The sequence below is a fragment of the Bufo bufo genome, chromosome 1, assembly GCF_905171765.1.
Source record: "Bufo bufo chromosome 1, aBufBuf1.1, whole genome shotgun sequence".
In the NCBI taxonomy this organism is placed as follows: domain Eukaryota; kingdom Metazoa; phylum Chordata; class Amphibia; order Anura; family Bufonidae; genus Bufo; species Bufo bufo.
Window position 1 is genome coordinate 185,875,489 of NC_053389.1, and position 12,446 is coordinate 185,887,934.

The following is a 12,446-nucleotide window of genomic DNA, read 5'->3' on the forward strand; positions in this document are numbered from 1 at the left end:
TTATCTGTCCATGATTTTTGATAAGTTGTCCAAATGAAAAAAAATAATCTGGTTGACAGCCTTGGTTGAAGGAGCATTTCCTTGCACTAACACCTAGAAAAAAAACAGTAGCAAAAGTGCTATAAAACAATATGTATTTACAATGCAGTTTAACTGCTGTTTTTGCTGACGCGGCAATGGTGCTACTTCTTGCTAGACTATCACCTCTACATCTTTCCTGTGGTAACAAGGTTTCTTTGTTTTAAACCGTCTGAAAATCAAGAAGAATTCAATGATGATATCAGAAAGACAGGAAGTAGCTAGCTAGACAGAACTGCAAGAAAGGTAACAAAAGATATGGCAGTTTTGTTGAACCCCTCACAGACATACACACCTATGGAAAAACACTTTAAAGAAAGTGACAATATTTTGTGTGACCCATAGCAGTTACCACCTCCCGTTCACTCTACAACAGGAAAGTAAATGAACCTTCAGCAAAGTATGTTGTTTTCTTTAGAGAAGGGGTCGTTCGGGGGGCCATACAAAATTCTCAACTTAAAAATTTGAGTGCTATATTTGGTCAAACATATAATTGACTTAGGGGTAAGTTACAGAAATTGCGCTTTAATTTAAAAAAAATCCAGAGCACTGTATTCTTGCAGCACAAATTGGCACTATGTATATTACATATAGTAGAGGCGCCATTTTGGCCAAATATAGCAGTAAAATTTTTAAGTTGAGAATGTTATATATTTAGTTCTTTATTTGGCATTAATGGCAGCCAAGCTCATCCCAGGGGGTTCAGAGAGGGGTTCACCAAGCTTCCACTCTCTATGCCTCTGCCTTCGCAAATACATAAGCCTCAGGTCACACCCCCATCAGACCCCTCCAGCCTCAGATCAGACCCCATCAGACCCTCCCCAGCCTTCATTAGCCTCAGATCAGCCTCCCATCAGACTCCCCAGCCTACATCAGCCTCCGATCAGACCCCCATCAGCTCCCCCCAGCCTCTATCAGCCTCAATAAGCCCCCCCCCCCCCCGAGCCTCCAATCAGACCCCCCAGCCTGCACTATCTTCAGATTGGACCCCAGTGAGACCTCAGACCAGATGTTTAAAAAAATAAAAAATAAACTTAACACTCCAGCTCCGGAAGGCGCTGCCACTTGGCAGAATCACTCACCCTCCCTGGTCTTCTTCCCTCCGCGCTGTACTGTGACCTGACAGCGCACGGTGTTAGGTCATAGTGCGCACCTACGTGCACTACGTCCTGTCGCTGTACATGTCAGGACACAGATCGGGAAGAAGACCAGGGAAGTTGAGTACAGCCAGCGTAGCATTGTTCTCACCTTCCCGTCCCTCCCGCATGCTAATGACCACTTCCATAATGGAAGTGGTCAGTAGCATTTGCACTATATGCTCTGGCAGTGGGGCAGGGATTCGGGGTCCACATGAAATGATCCCGCAGGCAGGAGGTTCCCCACCCCTGCTTTAGAGGAATGTGTTGATTTCACTTTCAATCTTCATCTGCAGGAGTGGGATCCGGATGCTGAACAACAGATAGTAAAAAAGAAGAAAGTGAAAGAGGAAAAAGTGAAGTTATATAGTGTGACGCCCACCGAAAGCAGGTGAGATTATATACGCTGCAAAAAATGAATCCTGAAATATTATATTGGTCTGAACATGCCACTGTGCTCTATACACACTACCAAATATTCATAAAACACGCCTTTTTAAAACCTGATTTTCTATAAATAGGGGCTATTAAGTTAACATCCACCACAATTTCCTAATATATCTTTGAAGGATGGAACTGAGAATGTATGTCAACCTCAGTGAGCTGGACAAAAATTTTTGAAAAAGAGCAAACAGCAGGAGGCGCTATACAGATAGATTTCAGTAAATAACAGAGGCTATGCAACATTTTTAATTGCATCCAATTACAAAAGTATTCAGATCCAGATGTTGCTTTGAAAAATGTTGAATATTTTTCCTGCGACAACCCCTTTAATATGAAAGTTTATTTATGAACATGCACAAAAATATAAATTAGTCTGTGGACATTGGATAACCTAAGTCTGGAGGAAGGCACCATTCACTAATCTATAGACACATAATCATGAATCTATAGCTGTCACTAACTGACTGAGCCAACGCTCCGGAGTCATAAACCCACAGTGGGCAGAGAGTAAAAAAATACATATCAAACTATACAGTATCTTTTCCCACAAAAGTATTTATTGCTCTGTGCAGCATCTTCTGCATTATTACATACTGACCACTGTTCAAAGGGATAGAAGGAACAAATGACATTGCCTAATTTAAGCTTGGGATCCAATGGGGACTCTAAACACGATACACGTTGCATGTCGCATTGAGTGAATGGGGTCGCATTGAGACTCACCAATTGCCACAACCACTGTCGGAGATGGCAACTAGTAAGTTGTTACACTCTGTTCACTTCCATTGTGCAGTGATTACAGTAGGCTAGTATTGCAACGCTACGATCTTTGGCTGTGTGACGTGTGTCATGGGCAAAGTACCTTTGTAGTTGTCGGGGATATAAAGCAAAAGGCTTTATATAAAAGAAAGGATCAAAGAAAAAATTTCAAAGGCAGTTGATCCTCGAGGTGGACATATGCAAAAAGAGTTTGATCGGTTATTTAATTATATTGTGCAATCAGTAAAACAAGGTACAAGCATCTATGCAAAAATATAAATTATTTATTATACAATAATTAATATACAATCAATAACAATAAATATAAAACCAATGATAGTAAAATGTAGTACCCAAAATCCGCCCATAGATGGTGCTAACACAAATCTACCAGCCCTCTATATTTATGCAATTTTGCTCACAATTATGAGATATATACCATCAATTGATTATGCATAAAAATTAAATAAAGAAAATGACAGACACGAGCCCTTGCTCTTCCAAAACTATGACCAATCTTTGATAGTATTGGTAGTATTGCAATAAAGCTTATAAATTATCGGCTTGATATCAGACTAGGGAATATAAAGATTCCCAACAGAGAAGTTTTCTTGTGGTATCAGTATTAGATCTTTTATTCAGTTATATGCATCGTAACTGAACAGCGCCAACATTGATGTAGCACCTTGATGTAACAGGCCGAACTGGATGGACAAATGTCATTTTCGGCCTTATGTACTATGTTACTATGTTACCTTAACACTATATCCACACAAAATGGGGATTTTGGCTAGATATCAAGTGAATCAATTTATCAACACTACGCAACATAAAATCAGAGAGCAGAGTCTAGTGGAAGTCAGCTCTCAAGAGTTTTTCTGATAATTGGGATTTTCTTCCCGGCATCTTTTCTTTGTTCCTTTGGGATCCTTTTTTTTCTACCTCCTCTATGGGGGTTATTATCCACAAACTTATCAGTTAGACACACCTTCCTAGTTTGGAACTTCCAGATCACTGTCGGATAGGCGTGTACATGTGATAAGGGTGGTGATGTCACTACATCACCCAGAATGCACTTCTGCTCCTGTTATAATGTCACCTACTCATACCTAGGTGGCACTGTTGTATAAGCTATTAGCATCATACTATAAAGAGTTAACTACGCAAGTCTGACTTCATCTTGCATTCTATATATTTGACATCTAGAACCTAAATTAAAACTAGAGGGATTAATTCTGACACTTCTTACCAATTAAGGACAGACTTCTAGATGCGCCTTTGAATGTTTCTCACACTCCTAAATTCATGTTATAGATAATAAAATGATGAGCTTGTTCTCTCACAGAGATATCTGTGCCTCCTCTGCTATACCAACGGTTAATTGATTGTGAGTAAAAACACCACCTCTTTACAGATACTCATTAACAAAGTCCATACCCAAACTGTATTCATCATATAATAGGAATATATGCGTTCCTAAGACTATATATACAATAGAAAATACATAAATGTCCTTAATAAGACGTAACAATATAAAACAATACATATGTCTTATTGAATAAATGGAGAGGAAAAATGTGAAAAAGGGTGGCACTCACCACTGCTGAAATGAAATGTAGTCCTTTATTCTTCATGAATAAAAACGACAGGCAGGAGCATATCAGCAAGATGCACGGACATAAAAGCAGCGACGGCCGTTTCGCGCAAATTCGCTCTTCGTCTGGCCTCTGACCTCACTGCGCTGGTGCCACCCCTACTCTTTTCTATCCTTATGTCATCAACATATGTCTTATTGATTTTCTTATACAAAACTAAGGTTGATTATCAGCGTATATAGATATCACAGATTTTCTGCCTCATTAATAAATACCAAACTGTAGAGGTAATTAGCACCAGCTGCATCTAGAGAGCAGCCTTATCTCCTGTAATAAATCCATAAGGAGACAAGAGGGCCTCTTTTCAGACTGGTACATCCATGAGAAGAAATCTTATTAACAGTGACCTTTCCATGAACTTCTCTCGGCCATCTTTAAATTACATACATATGCAAGATGGCCTCCTATAGTTATATATAATCAAATCCACTATAACTAGGATATTTAGATAAATGTTTTATACACTTATGAAAAAGCACAACATAGTGCCAGCCTTAGAAATACCATATTCAAATACCCTATTAGGGAATCATGAGGTAACTAAGGGAGAGTCTTCTCCTCATCCACCAGAGTGGTGGCGAGCACCTTTTCCTGGAGGACCCATCACGTCAAGAGAGGCTTCCTTTTTTAAGTCCTTTTATCTGTTTTACAGTATGAATAAACCACCAGTAAATGTCCCTGGAGTGCGGGTACGAGCCGTCTATGATTATTCTGGACAGGAGTCTGATGAGCTCAGTTTTAAAGCAGGTAAGGACTTTTCACCTTATAACTTAAAGGGGTTGGCCACTTTCTGGGTACTTGTGACCAATGTGTTTGTAAGATAACTATATAACACTTACTAATATAGCATTTGTTGATATTCTGTGCCATTTGATATATTCCATAAGCCATGTGCCCATGTTGGGCAAATCATCTGTGCCACCCACAATGAGGTCCTGTCCATAAGATGGTCGCTGATGGTGGGTCATGTGACCAGACACTTCACTCAGCCTTCTCTATTCTCATACACTGCACCTGCACTAAACTCCCAACAGCAGATGGCAGGTGCGATGTATCTGAATGGAGGAGGCAGTGTGTTGTGTCTAGAGTTATTTTTGCCTAGTCACATGACCCTCAAACAGCAGCCATTTTATGGACAAGACCGCCTTGTGGACAGCACAAAAGACTTGGCCCACTAGGGGACATACCTTAGGAAATATAGAAAATAGCATAGAATATAAACACTATACTATATTAGAAAGCGCATTATAGTAATCTTACAAACACACTAGTTTATTGTAACCAGAAAGTGTCCAACCCCTTTAAAATGATATCCATATTGTATTGTCTTAACCACTTCCTATAAAAACATCTGAATCCCCATCTGCCAGACACTTAAAGCCCTGACTCTGATCTGCCCAGGAGCACCCACCAAACTGAAAATTGCCAATCTTAGAGTCTCCATGTGGAACTATTTTTCTAGGCAATCCGGCTAAAAGCTGGATGGTTGGGAGGTGTGAAAGTGAAAGATTGGGTCACAGTGGGCCAGATACTAATGTATCTGAGGTCTGGTGTCCTGTCCATATTTTATTTAGCTAAAAACCAAAAAAGGTAAAGAGGTAAAAAAAAAATTGAATATTGACATTGATATTGTCATATAAGCAAGTCCTACAGGACAAGGATATACAGTTGCAAGAAAAAGTATGTGAACCCTTTGGCTGATATGGATTTCTGTACAAATTGGTCATAATATGTGATCTGATCTTCATCTACTGTAAGTCATAACAATAGACGATCACAGTCTGCTTAAACTAATAACACACAAAGAATTAAATGTTACCATGTTTTTATTGAACACACCATGTAAACATTCACAGTGCAGGTGGAAAAACAATAATTGCTTACCGGTAATTGTTTTTCTCGATACCCATGACGGCACCCATGCGAGGAGGACCTCCCATCCGGGACAGGAAACCTGAGGATATAAAAATGTTCACACCCCCACCACACCTCAGTGATTGTGATTACCGGTCTCCGGAATGTGCCAACACCACCAAAGCAATAAAAGATTTTGACAAGAGATATATATACACTGCTCAAAAAAATAAAGGGAACACAAAAATAACACATCCTAGATCTGAATTAATTAAATATTCTTCTGAAATACTTTGTTCTTTACATAGTTGAATGTGCTGACAACTAAATCACACAAAAATTTAAAAATGGAATTCAAATTTTTCAACCCATGGAGGTCTGGATTTGGAGTCACACTCAAAATGAAAGTGGAAAAACACACTACAGGCTGATCCAACTTTGATGTAATGTCCTTAAAACAAGTCAAAATGAGGCTCAGTAGTGTGTGTGGCCTCCACGTGCCTGTATGACCTCCCTACAACGCCTGTGCATGCTCCTGATGAGGTGGCGGACGGTCTCCTGAGGGATCTCCTCCCAGACCTGGACTAAAGCATCTGCCAACTCCTGGACAGTCTGTGGTGCAACGTGACGTTGATGGATAGAGCGAGACATGATGTCCCAGATGTGCTCAATTGGATTCAGGTCTGGGGAACGGGCGGGCCAGTCCATAGCATCAATGCCTTCGTCTTGCAGGAACTGCTGACACACTCCAGCCACATGAGGTCTAGCATTGTCTTGCATTAGGAGGAACCCAGGGCCAACCGCACCAGCATATGGTCTCACAAGGGGTCTGAGGATCTCATCTTGGCACCTAATGGCAGTCAGGCTACCTCTGGCGAGCACATGGAGGGCTGTGCGGCCCTCCAAAGAAATGCCACCCCACACCATTACTGACCCAATGCCAAACCGATTCTAGTAAAAGCAGGGCGGCACTACCTTCTTGAATTCGCGGTGCACGTGTCCGTGGAATGGCGTCCAGACAAACGTTTCAAAGAAGAAGACCAGCACTTCGCAGATGTAGATCAGTATGTAGATTTATTCAGTCACATATTCAAGTGGCATAGTGACTCGTTTCAGCACAAGTGTGCTTTCATCAGACTGCAATGAAACATCTTACACTCCAGCTATTTATACATAAATGAAACACTAAGAAACTGACATCATCAGAGGAGCTCCGCCTCCCTCATTAAATAAAAATTCGCATATCAAATAATCGCAATGAGAAATTCGCAATGAAAAATTTGCAATAGAAAATTCGCTAAAAAATTCGCAAAATCCACTCTGTACTGGCAAAGATTTTCAGTCAAATAGTCCATTTTGGCAGTGATTAATCACGCTGAAGAAAGAAAGAAATATATTTATCAGATTGCATAAGGCCGAATGCCTTATAGGAAGCAGGACACATTGTACTCACGATTGAGGCCCCTGGGCTCCATTGTCTGAAGACGATGGATCCAGTAAGCCTCTCTTTTCAATAACAATTTATTTCTATCACCCCCTCGACGGGGTAATGATACACCTTCAATGATCTGATACCTCAACTGCGAGATATTATGTTTTTTATCATGAGAATGAAGGGGTATTGGAAGTAATAAATTCTGTTTGCGGATAGTAGATTTGTGTTTACTTAGTCTGTCCTTCATTCTCATCGAGGTTTCCCCCACATATAATAATCCACATGGACATTTAAGAATGTAAACCACAAATCTACTATCACAGGTGAACGTGCCCCTTATTGGAATATTTTCACCTGAGTGAGGGTGGGAAAAACATGAACCCTTTATAACGCTGGAACAATTGACACAATTTAAACAAGGAAAAGTGCCCCGTCTAGGTGTAGATAAAAAAACTCTGTCCTCTTTATATTTTATTACTTCCCACATCTGCCCGGACTATTTTATCCCTAATATTTTCTGCCCGTTTATAGCATATCATGGGTGGCCTCTGGAACTCTCCTATCTGTGGATAGGACTTGGATAATATGTGCCAATGTTGATTGACAATTGTCCTCAGGCGCTGGGACCAGGGATGGTATTTAATCACTAAGGGGATCCTTGTTTCTTTCTTAGTTCTATCCGGTGGTGTAGTCTCAGCTTTATTACGCTGTATTTTAAGTAGATCAGGGGGGTAGCCTCGCTCTCTAAATTTATTGGTCATATCGTCTAATCTTGTTTGACACATATCCCTATCACTAACGATCCGTCTAACCCTCTGGTATTGTGAATATGGGATAAATTCCTTGATGGTTGCTGGGTGACTACTTGAAAAGGACAGCAAACTGTTCCTATCAGTTGATTTCACAAATAAATCCGTCTGTATCTTACCTTCTTTGTCCCTAGTCACCCAGGTATCCAAAAAGGAAATTTTATCAGAACTATGGTGTACAGTGAATTTAAGTTCATCCCAGATGGAATTTAAATACGTGGTAAATTCCATTAGGGATCGGACGTCGCCTCGCCATACGCAAAAAATATCGTCGATGAATCGACGCCAAAATATACAATGTTGATGATATAGAGGGCTAGAGTAAACGAATTGACACTCAAAAGAAGGCATATATGTATTTGCGTATGGCGGCGCGACGTTCGATCCCATCGCGGTCCCATGGCACTGCTGGTAAAAAGAATCTTGAAACAAATTTTGCTCAAGAACTATTTTCAAAAGTTCCAGAAAAAAATCCTTTTCTGCCTTTTTGTATGTGCTTGTGCCTAAGAGACCCGCGACTGCATTGATTCCTTTTTCATGAATAATAGATGTACAAAGACTGCACACATCTAAAGTGACGAATATGCAGCCTTCATCCACCTGGAGAGAGCTAATTTCAGATAGAAAGTGGCCAGTATCTCGAATATACGATGGTGCTAATTTAGTTAGAGGGGTTAATACCCTCTCCAAAAAAATAGCTGGATTTGAAAGTATGGAGTCGGTGGACGCCACTATCGGGCGACCTGGTAGATTAATTAGGGACTTATGCACTTTTGGTAGAGTATAAAACACCGGGGTAATCGGATGTTGATTTATAAGAAAGTCCCCCAATTTGGCGTCCACCACTCCATTCTCTTTGGCTTTATCTACCACTCACTGTAAAATTTCTTTGATATGGTAGACTGGATCACTATTTAGTATTTTATAAGTACTACTATCCTGTAATTGTTGTAAAATTTCACTAACGTAATATTCTTTGTCTAAGATAACGATGCCCCCCCCCCCCCTTATCTGCAGGTTTTAGTATTAAGGATTTCTCCTTTAATAAGGAGTCAAGGGCATGTTTCTCCTCCACAGGTAAATTATAATGTACATGTAACTTTCCTTGTTTACATTGTTGCAACAATTTATCCACATCATTTTGCACCAATTTAACAAATGCCAAACCGGTCATGCTGGAGGATGTTGCAGACAGCAGAACGTTCTCACCCGCGTCTCAAGACTCTGTCACGTCTGTCACATGTGCTCAGTGTGAACCTGCTTTCATCTGTGAAGAGCACAGGGCGCCAGTGGCGAATTTGCCAATCTTGGTGTTCTCTGGCAAATGCCAAACGTCCTGCACGGTGTTGGGCTGTAAGCACAACCCCCACCTGTGGACGTCGGGCCCTCATCTCACCCTCATGGAGTCTGTTTCTGACCGTTTGAGCAGACACATGCACATTTGTGGCCTGCTGGAGGTCATTTTGCAGGGCTCTGGCAGTGCTCCTCCTGTTCCTCCTTGCACAAAGGCGGAGGTAGCGGTCCTGCTGCTGGGATGTTGCCCTCCTACGGCCTCCTCCACGTCTCCTGATGTACTGGCCTGTCTCCTGGTAGCGCCTCCATGCTCTGGACACTACTCTGACAGACACAGCAAACCTTCTCGCCACAGCTCGCATTGATGTGCCATCCTGGATAAGCTGCACTACCTGAGCCACTTGTGTGGGTTGTAGACTCCGTCTCATGCTACCACTAGAGTGAAAGCACCGCCAGCATTCAAAAGTGACCAAAACATCAGCCAGGAAGCATAGGAACTGAGAAGTGGTCTGTGGTCACCACCTGCAGAACCACTCCTTTATTGGGGGTGTCTTGCTAATTGCCTATAATTTCCACCTGTTGTCTATCCCATTTGCACAACAGCATGTGAAATTGATTGTCACTCACTGTTGCTTCCTAAGTGGACAGTTTGATTTCACAGAAGTGTGATTGACTTGGAGTTACATTGTGTTGTTTAAGTGTTCCCTTTATTTTTTTGAGCAGTGTATATTCATATCTAGAAAACAAATTGTTTTTTTTAGGGAGGGAAATTTTAGGGGTGCCGTCATGGGTATCGAGAAAAACAATTACCGGTAAGCAATTATTGTTTTCCCCTCCCCCATGCGAGAATAAAATATAAATCAAATTTTAGGGAGGGACAACGGCCTGAAGAACCTTCCTCCCGAAGGCCGCGTCCTCATTGAGATTAAGCCTATAATGCTTGTAAAAGGTATGAGGGGTGCTCCATGTCGCAGCCCTACAAATCTGACTAAGGGAGGCTTTAGCCCTCTCTGCCCAGGAGGTGGCTACTGACCTGGTGGAATGAGCCCCGAATCCCTCCGGAGGAGGAAGCCCGAGGGAAGCATAGGACAAGAGGATGGCTTTTTTAACCCACTTGGCTAAGATTCCCTGGGAAACCTTGCAGCCTTTCAGTCTACCCTGATATTGAATGAAAAGATTTTTGTCCACTCTGCAGGGAGCGGTAGATTCCAGATAGAAGATTAAATACCTCCTGACGTCTAGACAGTGGAATTTCCTTTCCAACTGGTTGGCCGGATTTGGACAGAAGGAGGGAAGGACTATGTCCTGATTCATATGAAAATTGGAAACTACTTTAGGACGGAAGGAGGGAATGGCTCTAATGATCACTTTATCGTCCAAAATGGAAGTATATGGTTGGAAGGCAGAAAAAGCCTGGATCTCTGAGACCCTTCTTGCCGAGGTGATGGCTATTAGAAAGGCCAGTTTACAGGAAAGGATCTCCAAGGATAAATCCTGTAATGGCTCAAAAGGATGCTGGGAAAGGGCCGTAAGGACTGAATTAAGGTCCCACGGAGGAGTAAGGGGCCGCAACGAGGGATGAGCTCTGGAGGCAGCATTCAAAAATCTCTTCACCCAGGGGTGATCGGCTAACCTGCAGTCAAAAAAATAACTCAGTGCTGCCACCTGGATTTTTAAGGTGGAAGCCTTAAGCTTCTTTTCTAAGCCCGCTTGTAGAAACTCTAGAATCCTAGGTATTTCAGGCTCCTTAAGGGGGTCAGGAGTGAAACCCAGGAAGGTGGAAAAAAAACCCAGACTTTCAGGTATTTATTGGCCGTGGATTCTTTCCTGCTCTTAAGTAGGGTGGACACCACTTTGTCTGACAGGCCCCTGTCTAGCCAGATGTTCCTTTCAACCTCCATGCTGTCAACTTTAGAGTATCCGGGTCGGGATGGAATAAGGGACCCTGAAAGAGAAGATCCTCCCTTGGTGGCAGAGGAAAGGGAGGGAGGAAGGCTAACCTCTGGAGAGCTGAAAACCAAGCCCTCCTGGGCCAATATGGGGCTACTAGGACTATGGATGCTCTTTCCCGTGCTACCTTGTTCAACACTGTGGCGAAACCAACCTCGCCACTGGGTTTTGGAGGGGCCTGGCTACCAGCCTCTTGCCCCAGGATTATGGGCCCTCTCATCAGCCAGGATTCCTTTGTTCACAAAGGACTTGTACTAACTTGAACCCCTGGTCTAATTCGTGCCATTTTGGGATGTTAAATGACTATGTGTATTGAAAAGGGTGGGACATTGTATACGCGGAGTAGTGAGGTCTGTTCCATTGTCTCTCTGTGTGTATTGGCGATGTCCTTTGTCCTGAGAGATAATTGAATTACGTCTCGGTTGTCTCCAGGACAGAAGACATTGTGTATTCTCCTGCCTGTGATGATTGCATCAACCCAGAGTGAGGTAATTGGATCACGGGCAGAGGGGAGGATTTTGTGTGGGAGTGTTTGAGTGTATTGGCTGTTTTTACAAAACCCTGTGGGTGGTAACCTTGTTGGAAAATGTGTATAAATCAATGCTTGTGTGTTCAAATAAAGAGTTCCTGTTTTACCCTTCATCATGTTGAGGCTGGTGTTTGGGTAACTGATCGACACTGGGGATTGCTATACGCTGAAGATTTGCTATACTCCCCTGGCTATACTATTAGCTCTTGTAAGAGCTGTTCCTGCTCTCTGGATTTAGGAGAGGTTCACCCACTGGCACCTGGAGCCTTGTCGTAGGTCCAGGGTGGGTAGGAGACGGCGAGACCTCAACCAAGCTTCGGCGGTTCGTGGGGTCTGCAGTGCTTATGGTGTCAAGTGGAGTGCTTGGAGTCCTCGGGAAGCACTAGGAGCATCTATTGACAGAGGTACCCGGTCGGGGTGCTAGGAGATCTGTTACAAACACCTGCGGGATAAGACAAAAGGGAGGGAAGGCATAGCCATCCTCCTGGCTCCAATCCTGAGCCA

The 12,446-nt window shown here is 42.5% G+C and overlaps 1 protein-coding gene across 1 annotated transcript in view; it reads left to right on the forward strand.

Moving 5' to 3' along the window:
- LOC121002029 (protein kinase C and casein kinase substrate in neurons protein 1-like) overlaps positions 1-12,446 on the forward strand; it is a 103,928-nt gene that overhangs the window by 83,826 nt on the left and 7,656 nt on the right. The window contains exons 8-9 of the mRNA XM_040433327.1: positions 1,511-1,605; positions 4,725-4,819. Of these exons, the coding sequence (XP_040289261.1) occupies positions 1,511-1,605; positions 4,725-4,819 (190 nt within the window). The remainder of the gene's footprint in view (positions 1-1,510; positions 1,606-4,724; positions 4,820-12,446) is intronic.